The sequence below is a fragment of the Caenorhabditis remanei genome, chromosome IV (assembly GCF_010183535.1).
Source record: "Caenorhabditis remanei strain PX506 chromosome IV, whole genome shotgun sequence".
In the NCBI taxonomy this organism is placed as follows: domain Eukaryota; kingdom Metazoa; phylum Nematoda; class Chromadorea; order Rhabditida; family Rhabditidae; genus Caenorhabditis; species Caenorhabditis remanei.
Window position 1 is genome coordinate 17,005,545 of NC_071331.1, and position 24,752 is coordinate 17,030,296.

Consider the following 24,752-nt stretch of genomic DNA (forward strand, 5'->3'; position numbering starts at 1 on the left):
CCGATAATGTCTAGATTTATCGGATGCGGATTTTAAATGTTTCTGAAGCATCAATCTTGCGTTACGCAATCATGTTAGTCGTTTCATCTCATACTTTTGTTAGAAAGTTTGAAACTGACCATACTTTTCATCCAAACTTCTTACATCCCTGTTCTCGAAGTTTTCTTTGCGTTCTTCTATTTCTGTTCACATATCTTCCAACTGGACTTTTTTTTTGGCAGTTCTCACCTGACCCAAAATTTACGAATCATTCATTTCGCATCGTTTTCGATTCATAAATGTCACTTTGCCCTCTTGCTTTCTTTCTATCGTTTCTCCGTTCCCATCATCTTAATTATCCTAATTCTCGACCATCGTATTACCTTCCAGCCAAGTAATAAGAACATGTGGATGGTGGTGAGCGAGGATCCGGCTGGCCGTCTACGCTATCAGTACCACAACCTGCCGCCTCCGTCCGGCACACAAACGCTCCCTCCTCCGCCCACTCCCTCGTCTAATCCGTCAACCGTTTCGGCGGCTCAAATTTATTCGTCTTCCCCTTCCGGTCATCATAGCCATATGCAGCGTTTCGCACGTGGCGGATGCCTAAGTTTTCCCGATCCGATGGGCGCCTCGCCCCGTACTAAAACAAGAAGTCATACACTTCCAAGTGGTGGACACTACTACGAAATGGAACAGTATGATAATGTAAATGACTATTCTACCTATGGAGGACCTGATTCTTCAAGTTCAACAAGTTCATCTGCCGAGTATCAGGATCCAGTTTATTCTACAAGATATGGTGGATCAACAGGTACATATGCAAGGCGGCATAATTATGCGAGATGCTATGTTCCGATTTCTGCTGATGCATTCTATTATTATCATCACCAACAACAACAGCAGCAGCAGCAACCACAATCATACCGACCACGTCATCGGTCATCACATCAGCAAGAGCAACGTCGTCACAGAGCACCGAGTCCAGATCCAGATTATTCACCACCTTTATCAAGAAATAAAGTTCGATTTCATCTGCCCGAAGAACCAATGTCTCGTGGTGAATACGTGAGTAACACATATCAATCTTCACGACAAATGAAAGTGTTCAATACGGATGATTTTGGAGATGAAGAAGATGATTATGAAGCAGTTTCAATGAATCCAGATCCTGAACCACATCATCATGATTCTGTTCTTGTGCACGGATCCAATGGACAAGTATCTGTAATGGTAAAAAAGGAAGAGCCTATATACTGTTCTGGAGGAAGTGATAGTGCTGAAAGTAGTAGTGCAACACCTTCATCAGTTGAAGCAGATACTCCACCACCAATTCCATCTCACCCGCCTGCAAGACATCGATTAGTGAAAAAGAGTCAAAAAGAGTTGACTGCTCGTAGCTCAAACTCCAGCCCACATAATGGTTTGTTTTTATTTTCAACGTTTCTAGAATTGTGTCAATATTAAAGATAGCGAAAGTGATGCATCACGTGTACTGTATATCGTTTTATTTAGTGTATCACTCGTAATGTTTGAATAATGACGGCATTTGAAAATCTGATAACTCTTTCGGTCTAAAAACGAAATCAGGTTCTCTGATTGAGCACATACTGTTTTTCTCAAATTTGGAAAGCAAACATTCTTTCGGTTGGCCGCCATTTGGGTTTTTGCCCGAGTTGGCGCGAAATTCGGACCGATTTTATTATTTGTGTTCATGTCATGTTGTGAGCACCAGCGAAACGAGCCGATCGTGGCCTCTTGATCGGTTCATAGAGGTGAGAGCAGCATTTATGAGTTGAAGTCAACATGAGATAGAACAAAACGAATTGTAGTGAATTGTTGATCATATCAGAAAACAAAAAGAGTACTTGACTGTGAGAATTTGATTGTGAGCTTTTAATAGAGAAGAGAGAACAATTATAAAAATATTCAGGGATTGGATCCACTCCAACTAGACAATTTGAAATCACACAAGCATATGGAGGAACGATTCGTGGACCTCCGATGACGATCGGAGGAGGTCAAGGTATCACTCCGATGGGAACAATGGCTGCTGCTCCACATTCACATACACAAACAGGTAAACTTACAATCTTCTAAAAGGAAGAACGACGTGAGAGTTCACAAAAACTGAAATATTTAAGCAATTTTCATTTCTTATACGAATTTTGTCAAAATTTTAAATAATGATTGGTAAATTGAAACGAATATTTCATAGAGTAGGTGTGAATTGTCTCATTTCAATCGCAATCAATGATGTCATATTTTTTTAGATGGAAATGCAAGCAGTAGCGGTTCATGGTTTAGAAAGGATAAGAACAAGAAGAAAGACAAAAAGTCGAAAATCAAGAAGGAAGACATTTCAAATCCGACTAATTTCCAGTAGGCTCATATTTTTTACAGTTATGGAAAATGATAATTTTCAGACACAAAGCTCACGTTGGATGGAATCAAGACAGCGGTTTCTCAAATACAGTCTATGATGATGACATGGACGAAGCAACGAGAAATATATTGAAGGCTGCTGGTTTGGAGAGTAACAATTTGAATGAGGATGATAAGAAATTTGTGAAAAAGTTCATAGCCAAAAACTACGATAAATATGTATCAGTTGGAAATTTGGATCCTTCTCAAATTTCTGCTCCTCTTCCACCAGTTCAGCATCATCAACAACCGCAAGTTCAACAGTGGAATCAGTTAGTTTTCTTCATTTTATTTCTTTTGAAATTTTAATTTTTCATTTCAGGACACCGGTACGACCTTACAAACCATCATTCCCTGCCTCTGCTCCTATCGGTGGTTCGTCGTATCCTTCTCCTGCAGCTCCACCACCACCTGCACGTGTAGAATCTCACGGGTTAGCACCAGCTCGTCCACCACCTCCACCCCCCTCAAATAATCGAGGAATAGCTCCATCAAGACCCTTGCCACAGGTTTGCGGCTAATTTTTATAGAGTTGATTTTGATGTGAATAACCAACTTTTCCAGGCACCAAACTATGGAACACCTGATACTCGGCCACATGCAGTTCCACCTCCGCCGCCACCTCCTCCACCAGTTCCTGGAATGGCTTCTGTCTCGACATCAGCTCCGCCACCTCCGCCTCCTCCACCGCCGATGGCTCTACCTTCAGTGGGAGCTGGAGCTCCACCACCTCCTCCCCCTCCGCCGCCATCTGGAGCTAATGGACCTTCAGTGCTAGCAAGTCTTCCACCGGCTCAAAATGGAAGATCGAATCTTCTGGCGGTGAGTATTGGTCTATCGTTTAGTTTAAAGTAAATTATTTTGAAGGAAATCCAAGCTGGTAAGCAGCTGAAATCAGTTCAACAGGCCTCAGCAACGGAATCTTCAAAACCTGGAGACGTTCGTGGTGATGTGATGGCTCAAATCAGACAGGGAGCACAACTGAAACATGTAAGTTGGGTTTCAGAAAAGACTGAGGTGATACTGTTTGTTTCAGGTTGATGCTGTTGCTGAACAAGAGCGTCGAAAGAGTGCGACATCTGGAGCGGCTGGAATGGGTGGTCTTGCTGGAGCATTGGCGAAAGCACTTGAAGAACGACGTCTAAATATGGGAATCGATGATACGAGTGATGACGAAGATGAAGAAGAGGACAAAAACGAGTGGTCCGACTGAGAACTTTCCCACATTTATATACTTTCTCTTCCCATGTTGAACAGGGTAATTTTAGTCATTCAGTACAACAACTTGGGTTTTTTTTTTTTCAAATTGTAACTTCTATTCATTTTTACTCTCTCTTTTTATTCTTTCTCCTCTCTTCAGTGTGCCTCTTCTCTGTGAATTATTCCATCTCTCACAGATCCCAATATTGTTTCACCCAGTTGTGTTTTCCCCCGTTTATTACTTCTGTGATGCTCCTTTCCCTCCCACAAAAACCTTTTTTATTTGTGTTTCATAATGGCTCAAGCGCATATACATTCATGCATATTATCTTTCGTATTTGCTACTATTTCCTTTCTGGGTAAATAATTTCATGATTTTTGAATCTTTATTGAAGTCCTCTTTTCTTTGAAATCAAAACGAGACGCAGCAAAAAGATCATTGATTCAGATTGATTTAAAAACAGGCACATTGGAAAAATATTGGAAAAAACCCCTCAAATTGTGAGTTAAAAATGAAAATGTTAGAATTATAAGATCCATCTGGAAACTAAACTAAGCGGATCACTCATCACAAGGTCAGAATGATTGAAGACTATTTAGTTAATGAAACTAGTTAGAAAGTGCTGATGTTTCGATGGAAGAGCCTCTCTCCAGTAACCTCTTCTCGCATAATTCAGAAGAGTTGGCGAGACACAGAGAAAACGAGAAAGGGTGCTCCGCAGTGTCACGCCAAGCGGACTCTTTTTCGCATTTTCCGATAAATTTCGATTTTCTCTCAAGCTTCTGTTCTAAATGAATAGCACACTTCTTTTTTGAATCTGAACACAAAAAACAAAAAATGATTGTGAGACATATGTCAATTGAAGAGCCAACAACCAAATCGGAAATGTGGTGAGAAATAAATTCAAAGTTTAGAAAAAACAAGAGAAACTTCAGGTATGATTGGTTGGAATATCGCATACGAAGATTCATGATAATAGAATGTGTTTTCTTTGTAATGTTCGTTTTTCTCATATCAAAATCATTTTCTATCTCTGATGAGATTCAGAGAACTCATGAAATGGTAAGATTTCTGAAGTTTTTATTTTTCAATCGAATAATTTACAGATGTATCAAATGCAATTAAAAATTGACAGTATCGAGAACCGATTGTCTTCAAGACATTATATGAAGACAGAGAATACTGAATCTATTTCTGGAGAAAGCCAGCAAGAGATATCGAGACTTCGAGAAATGAACGAAAAACTTGAAAACGAAATGAAGGCTGCATCGATCGAATCAATCATGAGCCATCGTCAAAGCGCCCTCCCAAGTGATAATTTAAATTCTATCCCTCCAAATTCCACAACTAGCTCTCGAGAAATATTCAATGCTGCTAGTATGGTGGCTGGTGCATCAATTGTTGATAAACTGTCATCACATACAGTATCTGCCCAAACTGGAGGGTATATTAGAAGTGGAGAAGAGACATATGTTCTACTCGATAGAAAAGAATTGCCGCTTTATAAAGCATGGTGTTCGGATGAGAGCAAACCGAGGCTTACGATAAACTTGGCAAAATATGTCAAACCTATTTCTGTTTCTTATCAACATACGAAATGGAATGGACTGATTCCAGACGATGCTCCAAGAATATACGATGTTGTAGTAAGAATTTAGATTTAAATTGACAAGATTCAACCGAAAAACTAATTTCAGAATTGTCTCGATAATAATTGTAAGAAATGGGATGTTCTGGTCTCGAATTGTGAATACAAATCATCTGGATACAGTATTTCAAAACAAGAACAAACATGCTTGATTCAATCAAATCGGAGCATGATGCCAGTCAATACCGTTCAATTTCGTTTTCGTGAAAATTATGGAAATAAGAATAGAACATGTGCATATTTAGTTCGTGTCTATGGAGAAAGAACAGAACCACCGGAAGATAGAAAAGCAATCGAAAGAAAAGAGGAGGAACGAGAATCTACATGTTCATGGATCTCATGGCAATATAACAATTTTCGGATTTTGTACAATGCAGTAAGTACTTTATATGCTTGTGGCATGAAACATTCTAATTTCTGAGATTTCAGAGAAACAAAACATGTCCAGTTTTATATGAGAACAATTGCTGTATTGAATGCCCAGAATGCTGTATGGAATGCACAATGACCACTAGTTTTTCAGATTCCATGCAAGGGTTCCTTTTATTCATCATTGTTCTAGGCACATTATCTTTAATTTTTTCCGGATATGTTCAACTTTGTAAACATTTACAATGACCTCAATAATTATAACTTACCAGCTGTTCCGGCCACTTCTCTTTCTTATTTCTCAAAAATTGCCGAAATAATTTTTTAAAATAATTTTTCCAAACCCCACATCCGTTTTATATATTAGGTTGATTCATAATTTTCTGCAATTTTTGGATAAAACTTTGCTTCTATTTTTTCGAATCCAGAAAGACTTCTAGAATTCAAAATATTGTTTATCAGCATCGATTGTCTTCTGGCAACATTTTGGTAGTTTACTAATTTTCTCCGCGTAGAGCACCCATTTGAAATCATTTGAATACGAAACTTGCTCCTTTTTGATATCCTCTTTCTATTCGGATTTTTTCCCGTTTAAATGACGTTTGAGTCCAACAAAAAGTTAGTTATCAAAGAGAAGAAAGTTGGATAAGTACGTTGAATAAAAAATAATTATCCAGCCAGGTGACAGCAGTTTGTTGTGGGTTACTTTAGCAACACTTGAACAAGTGTTGTCCTACTGAAAACTTCGTTTTGTTATATCTCCCGGTCCTGGAGTCACATATTTTTAAATTTATCCAAATCAGAAACGTGAACATCTGATGTTACTTCCCTATCCTTTTTGAGGAGTTCTCACCACTCCACCAAAAGCACTGAGTCCCCCGATTCAAAAAACCACTTTTTCAGGTTTGAGAACATCCAGAGCTCGCAAAACTCTATCTACACATTGTACTTTTCTCACATCGTTAGAGTAATAACTCAACTACTTATTTCTAATAAATAAACAGCTCGGCCATACGTGTGTTGGGTGTAAAAGTACTAAGAGCCAACTTAGGTTCAAGTGATGTGCCATCTCATGTTGTTTCAAAACGTGTGGTATGTAACGACGAATTTTCTCATTCCGATAATTTGTTTCCATCCATGAACTACAGTTACATGAGTCACCCTAAAAGAAGTTGACAACCTAAGGGTGGTTTGATACAGATCCGCTTCTACGATTCCCTGCAATAACTCCAAATCTAGCTCTGACTGCTGAAAGAGAAGAAATTTTTCTGTCAGATCCAAGTTTCTTGTTTCGAATCTTTGGAATTAAAATGTATTTGCGTTTAAACAAAAAGACCTTTGTTAACATACATCAACAACTTCCTTTTGAATGAAATAATTTTTAGACCAGAAACGAATGAAAACAAAATAACGTTTCAAAAACGCAAAAAGTTGCGTGTAAATCAAAGCTCCGTTCTCTGCGAAAAAATCAACGAGAAATAAATCTTTGAAAGTGTAACAAGTACTTAAGTAGGTCTGCCAGACAATAAAACAACCACATCGAAAAAACAACTCCTGTGCCGAGAAATCAAAACGACAACCGGCAAGAACGAAAATTGCAGAAAATTATGAATCAACCTAATATAAAAATGATTTCTTCCTACATTTTCACTGTGTTCTATTGACCATAAACCTCAATTGCATAAAGTACACTCTCATATTACCAGCATTCCTCTAATATAAAATCATTGTCATTATACTGTATTTATCCAAAAACATTCTTAACAGTACTCGGTTGTATTTGATTTCACGATTCTTTAGAAAAATAAATGATTATAATTACGATGTGTTAAAATTATAAAGAAGCTTTTCATTTAAACCAGTGACTTTTACAAGAGATTACAAGCGAGTAGGTTATCAACAGGTTATCAACTTTGGCTGTTTTCAGTGGCAAATGGCCAACTTTGACAGTGTATATCGGTGTCATCTGATAGTCCGACGAATTTTATATTGTATGGGCTGGACAGAACAAAAAAAGCACATAACTTTTGTATTTTATTATTTTTTTTGTAGGGACACAGGTCATTGAAGTTGTTTTCCCCTGAAACCGACTAATAATGTTTTTTTAATGTCTCTTAAGTCATTAGAAGTTTACAAAAATAAGTACTGTGTTCTTTTTATCGAAAGGTCACTCCCATAAGCTTTTTTAATTTCTAGAAACATAGTGATTGTTGGATACATCACTTATCTTTTCGATATGCAAAACAGCAACCCACGCAGTGTAGCTTCAGAAGACCTTGGAACTGATTATAAAAGTTCTGCTCCACTTCTGAAAACCCTTTTCCTCATTCAAAAATAATGTTTTGAATCTGGTTCATTCTATGGAGAATTAAATATCTTAATTTCGGATGGATGAGACAGGAATGTTTTCCATGTTTCTTTACAGACGGGATTGATACTGTAACACACACCTACACAAATAACATATGATTGTTTTAAAATTCCAGCTTTTCCCAATTATATTCATAACTTAGACTGTTTTAACAACAGATCTTCTCCGCTTCTCGAGAAATTGAAGAAAAATCGAGTGTGTTGAAAAACCTGAAAACCTGAATTTTCTGTGCAAAAAATAAAAGAATTAAATTGAAACGTGAAAAAATAGGGTTCACGTTTCGTGCAGTCTTTTTTGGAATGTGAGGGGTCGAGGAATGAGAAATTCTAAATATTTGTTTTTAATTCCACACGGCATCAGAACGTGGAATAGTTGTCTTGTTCTTGCAGTTCTTTTCACTGTATTCAGCCGTTTAGGAATATAAATTATTTCACAATTCTCCACTGTTAAAAAAACGAAACAATCTCATGAAATGATGTCAATGTTAAATCAAGAAAAGGTAAGTTGTTTATATTATGAAGCTTCTTCATATTCGTCATTTTCGTCGCTTTCAGTCCCGAGAACGCCTATTGGAAATCGCGAAAGTTTACGGGATCGAGGGATACGATGGGTTTTGCACCTCGTTTTCGATAGAATCGCTGGATTTCGACGGAATGGAATGCCACATGTCAAATGTGAACAACCCCAAAGAGCCATCCGGAATGGTTCCGGAAGATGCATTGAAGAACGTGTTGAAACTCTGCTGCCGCACATTCTTCACATTTTGGACGAAGAGCACTTTGTTTGATTGGGTCTCAGATGAATGGCATTCTTGTGAGTTTCCAACTTGGTTATATCAAAAATATCTGGGCATTTCAGCCATCATCACTCAAGATTGACACACGGTGGATATGTGAAGATCCTCGTGAACTTGGAACGTCTGATGAATGGAGTGTGCAAAATGAAGGTAAGTTATTCAAAAAGTTAAGAATCTTGAACAAGAAACGGGAACTTTCAGGGAGAAATGCAGTCAGTAACCGAATCCATGATATCTACAATCACCCGGAGGCTGTTTGTAGGAGAAGGCCGTATAAACTTATTCAATTCAACAACACTGGTAAATGTCGCGAATAACGTATTGTTGAATCTGGAAGAGACTGAACGGAGTGATATTGTTGAAAAAGAAGAAAATATTGGAATGGTTGAAGATGAGAGAGACGAGACAATGGTTGAGGCAACTGGTGAAAAGGATCAAGTAGAGGTAGAATACAGTTTATTTGAAACAGTTCCACTTTAATTCGTTTTTCAGGAAACGCTCGAGACAAAAGTTGATCCAGATGAACCACCACGGTCTGATGTGTCTATGGAACCCCATTCAGCAGAAGCTTCAATCCAGTTGAAACGTCACGGAATTCAACATTTGGATATTAATAACAATGTGAGAGTAGAGAAAAAATTTCACGAAAAAGGGCGTTTTGACATATCTAGAAAATTCCGATATAGATCAAAGTGTTCGGCTTGCATCTCCAGATGTTACAATAGTTAGTTGCCAAATCTCTATTTTTCTATTGAAAGCTTTCAGGCTCACACGACAAATGAATCGACGCATCCGGATGTTCCCGAATCCATGTGCGTAGATGTCACAAGTGTTCCGAAGGTGAGTGGAAATTGGAAAATGGAAGAAGGACGACGGTATCGAAAAAGAAAGAGAAGACGTAGGATTCAGAAGATATTGCTTCCCCACCGATTGGATAGATCAGAACAAGCAAGAATGGCAATGGTACTGTGATGGTATCCCGGTCGAACTATTCTCTATTTTCATTTCAGAACGGAAAGTGTGAATTTTCAATCGTGAATGTAAATCGAGCTGCTTCATACTCTGCCGAGAAAGTGCTCGATGATCTCCTTGCAAGTATCGGGTAAGCTTGAAGAAATAATTTCAGCAAGAAAAAGAAAGTTGTTTTTTTTTCAGTATCATTGGAGAGCACCACCTCATCTCCTGCGTTCGACTTCCGATGAAACGATTTGGACATGTTTTGACGTTCTCAATTCGGAGTCCGAAGGATTCCAAGATCTTGAATGAGTGTATCGGATCTGAAAAGATTTGGTACTCTAGGTTCAACGGGATCTTCATGGTGAGTTGGGGGATATGCCCTAAAAAAACTCATTAACCGTTTTCAGGCAAATGCAAACGTCTTCATTTGGACACCAATTACTGTCGAAGAAGCTGTTCAAGGAGTTCTCGCCACTTCGATGTAAGCATTTTTTTTAATTGTACGAAAACAATATCATTAAATTCTAGCAAGCAATTCGATGACAGTTATCAACTTCCGGAGTCAAAGATTTGAATGGAGAGAAACTGAAGCGAGATATTATGATTTCCAGCTCCTACCATGATATCATTCTTGATTTGAAGAAGGTGAGATCCGACTCTCAGTCTTCATTCAGCAAAAAAATCATTTTCAGATATTATGGAAATCAGAAATCAACAAACTCAGTAACTTTATAGCAAGAATGGAGTGACAACTACTTGAATGAATGATCTTAAAGTTGGAAATGGTATTTAGAGCTTCAAAAGATTATGTTTATTCCGGCTTCTGAGTTCCGGATTACAGATGATTTTCTATTCTCTTTTTAAGATTCTGGGTTTCAAATGTTCCGAATTCAATCCGAATACCGAATTCAAGTTTTCGTTTTTTTTCATTCCGAAATCAGAGATTCATGCATTCCGTACAAGTTTTCTTTCTTCTAGCCCAGTTCCAAAGAGTGACTAATAGTAAGTGACACAATGCGACTCATGGATCATCAAATTAGTTGCTCGAAAACACGATTTTCGTTGGAATTCATACCTGCTAGCCACTTGTTTAATATGACTAAGTTGACTAACCTCCCAAAAGCGACATCTCACAACCAACAGAAAAGTATCTCATAAATGTGAAAAAGTACTTCACAAACACATTTAAACAATTCCGTTTTTCGATGATGTTTAAATTAGTTCTGCTAGGAAAACCATGCCCGAGATATTCATTAAAATGATGTGTTCTGATAACTGCTATCTGATGTTCTTACTGGAAATTAAAAAATTTTATCCAGCAAGTTTACAGTTCAGACAAATATATACGTTGAACAATCGTGATCTATCTTTTGCCAACTTTTGAAAAACGTGTTCCCCTTATAACCTTTTCAAATACTTAGAAAGGCATTTCAACGTGACCGACCTCTGTGACATGTTCCCAATAAATGTAAACCAGGACAAGGTCAGGTCAAGGTCAACTCTATCTGTCGATGAGCACACCTCTATCAATCAGTTCTCGCTTACAAAGCCCTCCGATCAACCTTCAAGCCACATATTCACTGCGTTTTCGTCCCACCTTTCTTCCACGCTATTCTAATTTGAATCAAGCATCCTATTGCTCAGTATATGAGGTTGAATTCTATAGGGACGGATCGCGCATCTAGTCACAACAAACCTCACCAGAATGTACACTTCCTCACTCACAGCTTGATTTCGAAATTCCATAGAGTTGCTTCAACCAGCTGATCCTGACTATGATGCCTCCCGGTAATTTCAGTTTTCTGACTATCAGAAAGCTCCCACACACCGCATTAATTCTCAACTTCCCACACTTCAATTTTCCTAATTTCCCTAATTTCTTCAATTTTTGACTGCGCTAGCTCATAGCGTTGATCTTGGATGGTGGTTCTATTTCATTTTAATTCAGTTTAAAAACTGTTTTGAATCTGATAGAGTTGCTTCAACCAGCTGATCCTGACTATGATGCCTCCCGGTAATATCAGTTTTCTGACTATCAGAAAGCTCCCACACACCGCATTAATTCTCAACTTCACACACTTCAATTTTTCTGATGTTGACTGTTTTTTTCTATTTTTGACGAATAAATATTCTATCAAATCTTCTTCAGGCCTCATTCAAAATGTTATTGAAATTCTTACTATATACTTTAGACCAACTCTGAAATATAAATCAAGTATATTTTCTCCTGTTGTAAAAGTTCAAATTTGCAGATTGAAGTCTATTCAAAGCCATCGATGCTTTATGAAAATTACTATGGAATACTAATCGAATCATTGGAAGTATGCGGAATTTAAAATCATTGGAAACATTTAATCTTCAGAATATTGACGACTGATATATGGCTTACAATGTATTTAAAAATTATTATCTGCAAGAAAATCTACTGTGACAATAGTCTATAGTACCGTGCTGTAGGATATACAATTTGGCATTTCTAGTTGAAAATGACCAACGTTAAGAAGGTGTTACGGTATCACTGATTGTCCCACAAAGTAAATTATGTATCTACCATATAGAAAAAAGGTAGAGCATAATTTTTGTAGTTGGCAACTTTTCTGTATGGACACTTCTTAGAGAGTTAAATATCGACAAAGTAATTTCTCCCTCAAATCGACCAATTTCAGTGTAAAGTTGGGTTATCTTGGAGCTGTCCCCTTAAAATCACCATAACTCTCTAGGGAATGCTTGTACAAAAAAGTTGTCAATTAAAAAAGTGCAGTTCTACCCTTGTCCTGTAACGTTTATACATAATTTACTTTGTAGGACAATCAGTGATACTGTAACACCCTCTCGAAGTTGGTCATTTTCATTGAAAAAGAGCAAATTGTACATCTTACTGCCCGGTACTGTACATACTCATTCTCCTGTTCCGATATCTCCGCGAAGAAATCAACATTATATCTAATGGAATATGAAGAAGAGAAACAAGTGGACTTCCCAATATATCCCTAATCGAACTAGGAATTGCTGAAATTCATTACCTTGTTTTTATATTTAAGATTATATACAAATGGTCTGCGCAGCTGATTCCCCGTTTTTTCCCATTCTGCCTTTTATTTCTTCCTAGATTCAAGATCCTCTTCAATTCTTAATTTTCTTTCGTTTCATTTTGTTGAATAATTACATTTTCCTACTAAAATTGAGTTATTTATTGACTTCTCTATAACCCGATTTGGTAACTTTCTCCCTTTTCTTCATCTACACTTGTAGGAATTGCCAAAATCTCAATGAAATGTTTTATAACGACTTAATGGATGATCAATTTATGAAATAAATGATCTGGTCCAATAAATTGAATCTTTCGAAGATCACGATTTGTTCTTCATTGCGGTAAAATTATAAAGAAATTCCAAAAGAATTTCACCGTATCCCTCCAGTGTATGAATTCAGTGGTCCTGCTGAATCAACGTTTATCTAAATCATACAAACTCCAATCAAATGAAGAAGACACACTTTTCATACATTCTGGCAAAACTCCAGCTGATTCAACTGTTGCTGAAACTGCACTGACCGGCCGTTCTATTAGAGAGTTTACGGTATTCATATTCTCCCTCTCTCTAACTCTTTTTCGAAAATATTTTTAGTCAATCAGGTACTCATACTAATTTTGCTGAAAATTAATTCTTCTGTGTAGAAATTTAATTTCTGACCACTGTTCACGTATTCTGCATCATCCGATTGAGAAAAGAGAATTATCTGTATTTTTGATGAATTTCTTCATGGCTGAAAACGTGGAAACACCAAATCAAAAAATAAAAGGTTTTAATTAAAACGTGAAAAAATCATCACGTGTCTTGCGTGCGGTTCGTTTGTGGATTGTAGGAGACCGCGCAAGATTAAACTTGGATTTCTCTGCGTGGATTACTGAAATAAATTTAGATTTTTATTGTATGTGAAAAGGTTTATAAATTTATCGAAAAACCGGTTCTCAAAATCAAAAAACCATAGTTTCTCTAATGTTGAACGATTCGAGAATGAGAAAGGTGCGTTTGTTTTAAAAAATTAGAAAGCTCACACGGGAAAAATGTATAGATGATATTTTATCTTTCTTTCTTTTCAGTCTCCAAAAGAAATCGTATCTGATTATGCAATTGTATACGGAATAAAATCATTCGACCCATTCTTCTGCATTTATTCCGTTCAGTCGTTGGATTTCGATTCGATGAAATCCACAATGTCTATAGTCACAAATCCAAAGGACGAGAGTGAATATATTCCGAAGAACGTGCTGGAAGAAGTAATAAAAATTAGTTTTAAAGCGTTTTACTCTTACCATACCAAGACTCAATGCTTCGATTGGTTCACAGATGATTATTGTTTTACGTAAGTTTTTGATCTCAAATCATGAAAAATATCTAAAACTTTAAGACATTACCCGGCTCATTTGGAACATGGAGGGACTGCACAGGTCGAGGTATTCTTCGAATCTATACGGAAGGGAGTATTTCTATCGAAGGTTAGTATAGTTTATAGATATATGATAATTTAGAAATCATCTGCAAATTGAAAGGCAAAATCAGATTCTTTTTCAGGGTAAGATAAGTTCAATCACCGACTCGACAAGCTCTACTTACACACAAACACTTGTAGTTGGAGAAGGACGAATACACATGTTGAAATTGAACCCGCCGACTGGCATAATAGAAAATGAGAACGTGTCGGTGATGGATATTGAGAGAGAAGATTCCGAAGAAACTAACCCATCTCCAGATGATAGACAAGAAATCGGAGAACAAAATGATAGAACAATTGGGAATGATTTTGATGATGTGCCTCTGGTTAGACTTTGAAAAATTGTTATATGTTTATTTTGTTTGACTTTTCAGCAATCTTCTGAAAATGAAATAGGAGAAAGCCTTCGTAAAACTCCTCGAGAATCCCCTCCAGAAGAAGACGCTCTTGTTGATATTTCGATGAGATCCGAATCCAGTGAATCATCAGACTGGAATAATCCAGAAAACCCTTTTTTGGATGATGATAATAATGTGAGTAAAAAGATTGAATTTGACTTTTAGAAAAATCTCAATTTTCAATTTTCAGAGCGTCCGAGTTCGCAATACCGAGCACAGTGAAAAGTCATCGTCTTGAGAAAGCTCGTATAGTGAACCATCAATGAATTCAACAGTTTCTATGGTTAGTCAACAAATGGATCATTTTCTTTGAAAAAAAAAGATTCCAGCATTCCGTTCGTTCTTCAATCTCTGAGAGTAGAGTCAATTTGGAAACGACGATGAATACGGCGGAAGGCCATATTTCGAATGTAAGTTGAAATGAATAATAAATTAAAATTCAATTTTTATTCAGGTTCCGGCCGACGTCACTGAGATAATCCCGAGAATTACGACAGTGACAGTGAAAGTTGTTCCGGGAAAAACTTGTGGAGTGGTTCTCAACGATTCTTTGGATATTGTTAGACTGGAAAATGGTTCATTTTGCGAGAGTGCGATTCAAGTTGGTGATCGAGTTCTGTCTGTCAATCGAAGTCAATGTAATAATCCGAACGAGTTCTATAGTCTCTTGTACGCTTCTGGTGACACCGTGGAGATATGTGTCAAAAGAGAGGAGAAGACGGAGAGTGAGCTCGCAGATCTACTGAAAGATGACGGAGACATGCTCGGGAGTTTGAAGACAAGAGAAGGATTTACGTACACAGTCACAAGAACCAGAACTGACAAAAACGACAAGGTATTCGGTTTGACTGTCATCCAATACAGCAATCGAGTTTTGGTTTCGGATTTGATGGACGATTCCCGATGTGCAGAGTTGCTTGAAAAGGGTGATCACATCTGCGATATTGATCGTATTCCGGTTACAAATCACATCGAATTCCAAAGAATCATCGAAGATAAATTGATGACTCAACAGATTGTCTCACTTCTCATAGAGAGACCAGAATCAGATGAGGCGAGAAAATGGATATCCGATGGATTGAATCAAGAAAAGTCGAACTTTTTGGCTATAGACGAAGTTTCGGTTGGAAAAAATAACTGGGTGGACGAAGATGGTCAGATAAAGACGAAGAAGCCGATGCTCGAGCTCTGGAACCCGGTGCACATCTGTCGTAAAAAGATGGCAAGAGATATTCTGAAATCGAAATTCTTATAAGCATTTTACAGAAAATTTCGAACCTGGTCGATGAGAATTCTTCTGAAGAGACTATCTTCTCTGAAGTCGTTTCGACAATGTTTCCAACTGTATACGTAAGTTTCTGATATTCGAGATGTAGTCTTCTCCATTTTTCAGACTGAAGATTTGGCCCGTGAAGAAGCAATCATTAATCAGACGAGAAGAAGTCAGCGAAAACCGTGGAAGTCCACCAAACAAATATCTCAATCAATCTTGAAGGCGCCGGGTGTCGTCGAGGATGAGCTAGTTCAACTTTCAATGGTATGATCAGTGCATCCGCATCATAATCATAATAATAATAAATGCATTTTTTCAGAACGATAATTATGATTTCACTTTCGTGAATGTAAATCGAAAAGCGGCTGATGATGCTGAGAACGCCCTGAATATTCTTCTGGAGAGCATTGGGTATTTTTTGTTCAATCTGAAAAATGAACAATAATAGGAACGCCATAATTTCAGAATTGAAGGCAAGCATGAGCTTAGTTCATATGCTCGACTTCCAATCAAGGGCTACTGTCACTTTATTAATTTCTCTGTCTGGTCTCCGATTGATGCAAAGAAACTGTATCGGCTGGTTGGATCCGAGAAGTTGTGGCATAAATTGTTCGTAGAAGGAGTCGTGGTGAGTTGGAAAATAAGTCTAAAAATATCTCATGAATGATTTTCAGAACGGAGCAGCTGCTTTCGTTTGGACAAGAGTGACTACTGAGCAAGTGTTGAATGCAGCCTTGGCGACAACGATGTGAGTTTTAATTAGAAATTTTACAGAGAGAATAACTTCAATTTTCAGAAAATCGTTCAACATTGAATATGAATTATCAGAGAAAATCACACAGATCGATGGGAAACAGTTGAAGAGAGATTTAGCAAATTCCAGATCATATAGAAACATAATGATTGCACTTAAAAAATGTGAGATTTAAGACGTTTTAGTTCGGCAGCTGACAATGTTGATTTTAGATGTTCTGGAAGATGTACATCGATAAACTCGTGAAAACTGTCTGATAAAGGGATTCAACACTACTCGAAGGATTCCTTGTGGTTTATGAAAAGCTATAACATGTATAATTACCTCTAAATTTACTTTTTGAATAAATAATTGATTTCTATATTTCGAAAAAAGTCTCCATTGAACACACTTCTCTAGCAAAACTAGATTTCCAGCATTCGGAGTTCTTCGTTTAACAATTGCTTCAGGGTTTATTCACAGAGTGTACAATTAGGAAGTCGACGGGAAATAAATAACGATTTTTTTGAGATTATGAGATTGGTATATTGTGAAATAGCAATTCTATAACTGGTGGCTTACAACGGGGAACATTCTGAGAAGAAAGATGATGTCGGGATATGGAAAGAAAATGTTACACAACAACTTATTAGAAGAGAAGTTAGAAAAAAGGAATGAATGAGCCATAATTGACAGAATTATTAAAAGACCGAGAAAGGTGAAGGACATTTCAGGGGAAAAGGGCAAAACGAATCGGAATTGGTTGACAAGAAACCCGTAAAATTCAACACAATTAAGAGATAGAAACGGAAAAGGGCAATAAAGAATTGAGTTCTAAATTATGAAAGGAAAGAAGATGGATTTGTTCCTAAGTGTGATGACTTGAATGCATCCGATATTTGTCTTTGACAAGAGTTCCACGATGATGACGACGTGAATTATGATGATGATCAGAAGCAAGAAGTTCGCGTTCAATATGAATACCATCGGCTTCTAGAACGGATTGTTCATCTCGTAGATGACAACACTGAAATCAAAACGATGATTGCGTGTAATTAACTGAAAAACACTTACTTTGACACATATCGTCCTTAAAAACGGATGCTTCAATGCGTCCGCAGCTGACACTCGATCCTTTCCTTCATATTGTAAGAATTTCATTAATAACTCGAAACCGTGCGCATCTATTCTAGGAATCTGACGGCACAATGGTTCCGGATTATAATGTCGATTCGCGTAAGGGTAGAATGTCGGCCTCTCACAAATTGTTGGATGACGATCTGGACGTGGAGACCCGAGTGTTCTAAAAACTGTTCATTTAGACTCAAAGAAATGTTCCCAAAACCCTCTCACCTGAAAATGAGACCTAACTGCTCTGTTGGAGTTCCTCCAGGGAAAAGAGCTCGTCCAGCAATCATTTCGAATAGAATACATCCAACTCCCCACATATCGATATGCGTCGAATAATCAGTGGAGCCGAGTAGCACATCAGGTGGTCGATACCATAATGTAACAACTTCATTCGAATATGTTTTTGTCGGTACGGACTTGGCACGCGCCAGTCCGAAATCCGCAAGTTTCAGTTCTCCTTTCGCAGTTATCAGAAGATTTTGTGGTTTGAGATCTCGATGAAGTACCCTTCGTTGATGACAATAGGCAAGTCCGCGTAGTAATTGGAATAAGAAGAGACGAATATTATTCATTTGCATGGCATTGTTACATGAATCCATATATTGTTTCAAGTCCCGATCTACATATTCGAATACCTGAAATTTCGATTTTTAGTTAGCAGTCATTATGAATAACAACTCACAAGTGTCAGTAACCGATCTGTGTGTATGATATCATGAAGAGTAACAACATTCGCATGCCGTAAATTTCTCAGAAGTGAAACCTCTCGAATTGCAGTACACGGTGCTCCCTCTTCTTGTTCCAATCGAATTTCCTGAAAAACATGAATTCGTATAGCTTTATACAAGTAATAAAAAAGGAAGGGGTAGACAAAGGAAATTAATTTCGAATTTCTTTGTCTCATCGCAAAACTCACTTTTAATGCCACAAACTTGTTGGATAGAATTGATCGACCACGGAATACTGTAGCATATGTACCCTCTCCGAGTTTCTCTAATTTTTCATATGTTTCCAGTTTTCCGAATCCAATTTCACTGAGTGATGCTCTTCGATTCTTTCGTGTTAACGGTTGATCTAGTGTTGGTGTTCTGTTTAATTTGTCGACAACTGCAACAGGAAGACGCAAATCGGCCGGAAGTGAAAGCCTTTTTTGGATTTCCTCCTAGAAAAATAACACCATTTTTTCAACAATAACAAGTTTTTAGAGAAAATAGAAAGGCAGAATCTGAATTTAGTCTCATGTGTCATAGGCATGTGATGTCATGTATATTCATAGATTTCCGGTTAAATTTCCGGCTCATCTCTTTCTGTCGACCCAAAGTAGATCAGGTTTCAGGTCGTGGGAGGAATAAATCAGAAACATGGAATAGATGCATGCCAATTTCAGATCAAGAACATAAGTGTATGCAAACCGTACCTCACTCCACTTTCTTGCTGGCTTCTGACGCATTTTTACGTTTACAATGTATCTGAAAATGGAATAAATTACACTCGAAACGTACGGAATCTGAATACAAACCTTGGAGGCACACCAGTTGGCGTCTGATCAGAAGTACACGGTGAAACCTCAACACTCTCTCCATCAGATCCCAAAATCATCGATTCTTGGACGACTGCTGTAAATTTCTTTTTCAGATTGGCTCCCATTTTCAGAATGCGAGCGCACGCGCCGTCACACAAAGTACATCTCTTTTTTGTTTGACCATTTCTCAAAAAATCTACGTCACATATAGATTCCCTCATCTACATTTGAGCTGGTATTAAATTTCCACTATTTTTCGGAAATCCACACCAAAATATTATTGTGCAGAGCCAATTGTGTAGGGGGATTTCGAAAACTTACACAAAGAAATACTGGGTCTGAGAAGACACGTGCTTCGAGACATTAGCCTTTCACCATCACGATTCCCAGAAGCTGAATCTCTTCCGGAACGTCTTCTCGACACGAACATGTTTAAAAATGAAGCGAATGTACTACTCTTCTTCATTTTTCTCATTCCATCTTCTGCTTTTCTTTTCTTTTTCCCTTTTTTAGTATCCTCAACTGATGGTGTTGTTTGGGAAGGTACACCATTTGGGATATGTGATATTTCATGTTCTTCAATGTCTTCTGGAGCAACTTCTTCTTCTTCCACAACAATCTCATCTTCATCGTCTTCTTCTTCCTCTTCTTCTTCGTAATCATCTAACTCCCGTCGATCACTTGCATCTTCAAACTCATCTTCCTCTTCTTCATCGAAATCTTCTTCTGGAAGTGTTGTCACTGGTCGTCTCGAATATTCAGAATCATCACAAAAGTCATGGAATGTTGCAGATTTACACATTCGTTTATTGGAAATCTCCCTTTCCCATCCAACGTCTTCTTCATCATTTTCACTTTCTCTATCGTATCTGGTATTATCAGATGAGCCAACTTCATAGGCGAGATCAAGTAGGTTTTCAGTATCCGAGATGGGGTCCGAGCCTGATAAAAGACGCGCCTCGGCGGTCGAATCGGCCGGAGAATATGCGCTCATGCACTTGGCCACGATGGACAGCTGAATGATAAATTCACTCAATTCATTTAGAAAAGAACGGAAACGAAGTAGATGAGAAATGACAGAAGGTACCTTTTCAAGAAGAAACAAGCGCAAACCTGAGATTTGGAATGCATAAAAATGAGTCGGTGTGTAAGGGGAAAACGGGAAGAATCTATCATGTATGTCTCGATGAATTTCTAATTTTTTGAAAAAATATGAAGAAGAAAAACACCATTCAAAACGGGATTCAACAAGAAAAAGAAGAGATGAATGTCTGATGATAAATTTGAAAATGAAATGGATCCATAGATTCGCATGGTACTTCCTTATATGAGTCAGAATTTGAGGAGAAGAAAGTTGAGAGTTCCAACTTCTCTTTCGAGACAAAGTGGCTGACACCTATCCGAAATGTACATAAAAGAAGACGAAATGACGTGGACACTTGATTTTTTAAAGAAAAGAACACGTCAAGGGTCTCTGAACAAGTAGACCAAAATATTGGTCTTGAGTTTTTAAATGTCAGGTTATGGTAGTTTTTCCGACGAGTTTCAGTTTTTTTGGAGAAGAAAGAAATCATTTGGATAAATAGTACTGGAATTTAACATTTATAATCATAACAAGAATAAAGTTTCTTCAAAATTAGCAGCAAAGAGTCACTCCTGCGTAAAAGTACAGTAGATCATAGTTCTTCTAAATGTGAAAATTGAGATAATTGAAAAAAGAAGTGCAGCAACATTTTCTAGATAAGTTCTTCTAATGAGCCTAGGCAATGAGCACGACGCCTACATCTTCGTACGAGTAAACTCGAGCATGAATAGCGTGTGCGCGGAGAGCTGAGGAGATATCTCTCTTCATTGAATATTAAACGAGACGCAGACATGAGAGAGAGCCGGATGGAGTCGTGCAACGCAGACGATACTAGAGAAAAGAAGAAGGAGTAGAAGGAGAAGAAGACAACGACATCGTGTAAGCCAGGGGTGAGAAGAGCAGCAGCCACACAACTGAGGGAGAGCACAGTGTCGATGGAAGGAAAAGGGAGGAGCTCCTCTCTTTTCTCTTTCCTCTTCAGTCCCTTCTATGAGCACTTCTCTCGCTTCTCCGTATTCCCTAACTAATCCGAGAGATGTAGTGTTGTAACTTCTACTGACAACCAAGCTTCCCTATAGCAACTGGATATAGAACTTGAAAACAAGAGACGGAAAACCTCTAGATTTTCAGCCAGATTTTTTTCCAGGCTCTTTTTTCTTCTAAAGAAAGAGCTTTTTCCTCTCGATTTTGTTTTTCCATGATGCCCACGTCGCGACTTGAATAGTAATGCTAACAAACGAAGAGAAGGGAATAAGGCGTTGGCGGAAAATAATTACCAACGAACATGAATAGAAAAATAAGGTCTAAAAATCCAGAGAAATACAAGAAGCGGAGGCGTTTAGAATAAATAGAACACTCTAAAACCAAATGAGGTCACACAGTTTTATAAAAAGCTATATATTTAAACCTCGGGTTCGATTCTAGATTCAAAAAATATGACTGTTAAACTTTCGAATGTTCGAAGACCGGACGTGAGAACTAAATCCCGGCGAAGAATAGCGAAATGATAAACGCCCTGAGGGACCGAGTAGGCGTCATGCAGTATGACAAGGAACTCATCTCTCTCATTCACAGAGAGCTATCTGCCACGTCAACATGCCCTTCTGTCACCCGCACAGCAGGAGAAATGAAGGCGTTTGATTTCCTTTCCACCAATCACTCTTCTATTGTGATTCGTGATATTACATTAATCCGTGTGCCAGAATCATCACATCTGTTCACACCCATGAGGCCGCAAAAAGTCAAAAACGAACTGGTGTAAACTATCTCTATCTCGCTCTCTCATAGTGCCCTCCGCCGAACAAGACTAATAAAAAGTTACTGGCCGCTACTGGTGCAGTCCGACGGGCAAAGGGGACACGGATTATTTCGGAGAAGAGAGATGACATTGGGTCAAGAGCATCAATCAGAAATTGATGAGAGTTGTGAAACAAGTGACCTCTTCCATCTCTCTTTCTCTCAAACGTTTCCTCCAATTCATTCCATATGCAAAATCGGTCACTTTGCTTTCTCTACGATGTCAATTATAAATTCGAAATGCGTGCTTCATTGAGATTGCTCCACCTTTGAGCAGATTTCCGCGAGCCGCCCCGTTTCCCATGAAAAATGATTGAATGAATTCAGTGTTCCTACGATTTCTAACAGTCTGCCTAGATCTTCAAAAAAGTCGTAAAACCTTTTTTCTCTTTCGTCGAATTTAATTAATTTTATACTACGAAAAATTCTGCTCGTTTTTTTTTGTCTCATTGTGCCAATCGAGTGACCGAAAAACAGAAAGATATATACGCGTACGAAATGACGGCTAATCAAGAAAAGGAGCGGGGGCGAAGAACGAATATTTTTGGACGGAAGAAGACGGAAAGTAAGAAGAAGACGTCGGTGACAGCGAGTGGACGGCAACTACGAACAGACGATGACAACCTGCCATCCGTAATCCCTAACCTTTTTTGACTGCTGCTGCCGCCGACTGAAGAAGACGACGCTTTCAATGAATATTGAACGTCAGTGCCGTCGATTAGTAGCAGAAAAAGAATGAGCATTGTGCTGATTCGAGGTGCTTTGAATAGAAAGAGGATACAAATTTGGGTGAGCATTAGAGTGGACAACTAGAAGAAGAAGAAAAGGAATCTTAACACAATTTGCACCGCGCGTCTTCTGACGCCCGAATGCAGCGAAAGAGCAAGATTGTGTGAAGTGTGGAAAAGGGGAGAGAATAAGAAGGAAAAGTAGGGAGCCAGTAGGGAAGGGTGCACCAAAAGTGGAGGTACTTAGGAATAGAAGGACAAAAAGGAAAGGTGGAAAGTGCCACGTCATTGAGAAACAAGCGACACACAGACGTTTGATTATAGTGTGTCTGTGGGGTTTGAAGGACGTCAACGGAAAGGATTTGTACAACAAAAACCGAAGCCATAAGCTGTTTGGATAAAGAAACTGTCACTTTCAGCTGAATGTTGTTTGATCGAATAATTGTCAGCTCTAGGAAATAATTATATCTTTTCGAAAAGTAAAAAACCGAGAAGGAATACATATTCATGACATTTCAGGCTTGAATTTATCATGTAAAGCAGCACTCTAAGCAGATTTGAAATCAGTCTGACACATCGTTCCATCAAAAAGTTCAAGTCTGAAAGACGAAGAAGGGGAAGTGGCGTATTTGAATATGAATGGGAAGCGGGACGAAAAGTGTGGGAGGACGAACTCGAAGAGGTCTTCTTTTTCTTCGGATTGAGATTGATAAGTCGGCTCGTCGTGGAGCAAAGAGGGATGAAGAACACAAAATAAAATAACGAAAAGGCTTTAGCAAAAAAAAGAAGACAGAAGGTGAAGAAGAAAGAGTTTGAGGTTGGAATGGATGAGCTTTACGGCGGTATGACGAACAAAAGAAACATTGAGCCGAAATATAATGTGATGGAGGCATATTGTGGTATCATTCAAGAATTTCGGAGCATTCGCCTCGAGAGAAACTTCTTCTCAATTCTCATGAAAACTGGGTGAATTCTGATAATAAAAGTAGAGGTTCGAGAAGAAAATAAGAGCTCGATTTATGGTCGAATTGAACTGGGGTAATTGTGTTCAAACGGGCGGTCTCGAGCGGGATATAAAACTGTAGTTAACACGTGCAAAGCAGCTGCGAAAACGGATATTCTTTTCGTTTTTCTTTGGAAATTTTAGAATTCGTTTGGAAGAAAGCAAAAGAGCAGGTGTACCTTCAAAAGACACGTCACAAGAGATTTACATACGTAATGTTGCATGGAAGGACATCGCCTACCGAGTAGGTTTATATGGAAATGAGTGAATATTTGACATTCTCATAACCTTCCAGTGTTTTTGTGATTGTTTTTGAAGGTGAACACACGGAAACATCAGAAGACGACAAAAGTTCGGAATAAAAAGAGATCGCAGAGTGAGAAAGTGAAACAATAGGGGGCAAATTCCGTGATGAGAAAGAGAAGAAAGAAGGGCATTCAACATCTGGCAACACGACTTCTGTTGCTCTGGTGAACGAAATAAACAACAAAATCAAAAGAGAGAAGAGAAGACAGAAAAAGTAGTTTGAAAGTACGGAAATGAGGAAAAATAAAGTATTTTCCAGCAAATGACAAAGGACAATCGGAAACCGTGGGTATCAATTAACTGGCTATTGTCAGTTGTATGTTCGGAAGGACGAAAAGAAGGAAAATTGGAGGAGAATAGTGATTAATCGGGAGGAGTAAAAAGGACAAGTAGAAGACACGACCAACTAGAAACTAGTAATGTTTCGAAATTTATTATAGTAGAATGGTGGGTTAGAAATATCAAAAATGAAAAAAAGAAGAAATTTCCTTCCGAAATTTAACAAAATTGATGTAAAATTATAATGCGTCTCTCTTCG

At 38.1% G+C, this 24,752-nt stretch overlaps 5 protein-coding genes across 5 annotated transcripts; 4 read left to right on the forward strand and 1 right to left on the reverse strand.

The window, feature by feature from the left end:
* Window positions 1-2,975: 2,975 nt before the first annotated feature.
* On the reverse strand, window positions 2,976-3,675 carry GCK72_014737 (uncharacterized protein; the record flags this gene model as incomplete). Its single annotated transcript, XM_053730434.1, has 2 exons — window positions 2,976-3,196; window positions 3,639-3,675. 2 exons carry the CDS (start codon window positions 3,673-3,675, stop codon window positions 2,976-2,978), a joined length of 258 nt encoding a protein of 85 aa, XP_053585206.1.
* A 766-nt stretch (window positions 3,676-4,441) lies between these two features.
* GCK72_014738 (uncharacterized protein) lies at window positions 4,442-5,870 on the forward strand (the record flags this gene model as incomplete). Its single annotated transcript, XM_053730435.1, has 5 exons — window positions 4,442-4,494; window positions 4,540-4,666; window positions 4,711-5,250; window positions 5,302-5,628; window positions 5,682-5,870. The coding sequence occupies 5 exons, from the start codon at window positions 4,442-4,444 to the stop codon at window positions 5,868-5,870; spliced, it is 1,236 nt and encodes a 411-aa protein (XP_053585207.1).
* Window positions 5,871-8,464: 2,594 nt separating this feature from the next.
* GCK72_014739 (uncharacterized protein) lies at window positions 8,465-10,319 on the forward strand (the record flags this gene model as incomplete). The annotated part of the gene is made up of 10 exons (XM_053730436.1): window positions 8,465-8,491; window positions 8,547-8,773; window positions 8,851-8,938; window positions 8,990-9,232; window positions 9,281-9,409; window positions 9,554-9,751; window positions 9,799-9,890; window positions 9,944-10,106; window positions 10,153-10,226; window positions 10,274-10,319. 10 exons carry the CDS (start codon window positions 8,465-8,467, stop codon window positions 10,317-10,319), a joined length of 1,287 nt encoding a protein of 428 aa, XP_053585208.1.
* A 3,424-nt stretch (window positions 10,320-13,743) lies between these two features.
* GCK72_014740 (uncharacterized protein) lies at window positions 13,744-14,875 on the forward strand (the record flags this gene model as incomplete). Its single annotated transcript, XM_053730437.1, has 6 exons — window positions 13,744-13,770; window positions 13,848-14,110; window positions 14,156-14,243; window positions 14,320-14,565; window positions 14,614-14,772; window positions 14,828-14,875. 6 exons carry the CDS (start codon window positions 13,744-13,746, stop codon window positions 14,873-14,875), a joined length of 831 nt encoding a protein of 276 aa, XP_053585209.1.
* A 24-nt stretch (window positions 14,876-14,899) lies between these two features.
* On the forward strand, window positions 14,900-16,839 carry GCK72_014741 (uncharacterized protein; the record flags this gene model as incomplete). Its single annotated transcript, XM_053730438.1, has 9 exons — window positions 14,900-14,920; window positions 14,967-15,047; window positions 15,092-15,835; window positions 15,904-15,987; window positions 16,031-16,174; window positions 16,230-16,321; window positions 16,376-16,538; window positions 16,585-16,658; window positions 16,707-16,839. The coding sequence occupies 9 exons, from the start codon at window positions 14,900-14,902 to the stop codon at window positions 16,837-16,839; spliced, it is 1,536 nt and encodes a 511-aa protein (XP_053585210.1).
* Between the last annotated feature and the right edge of the window lie 7,913 nt (window positions 16,840-24,752).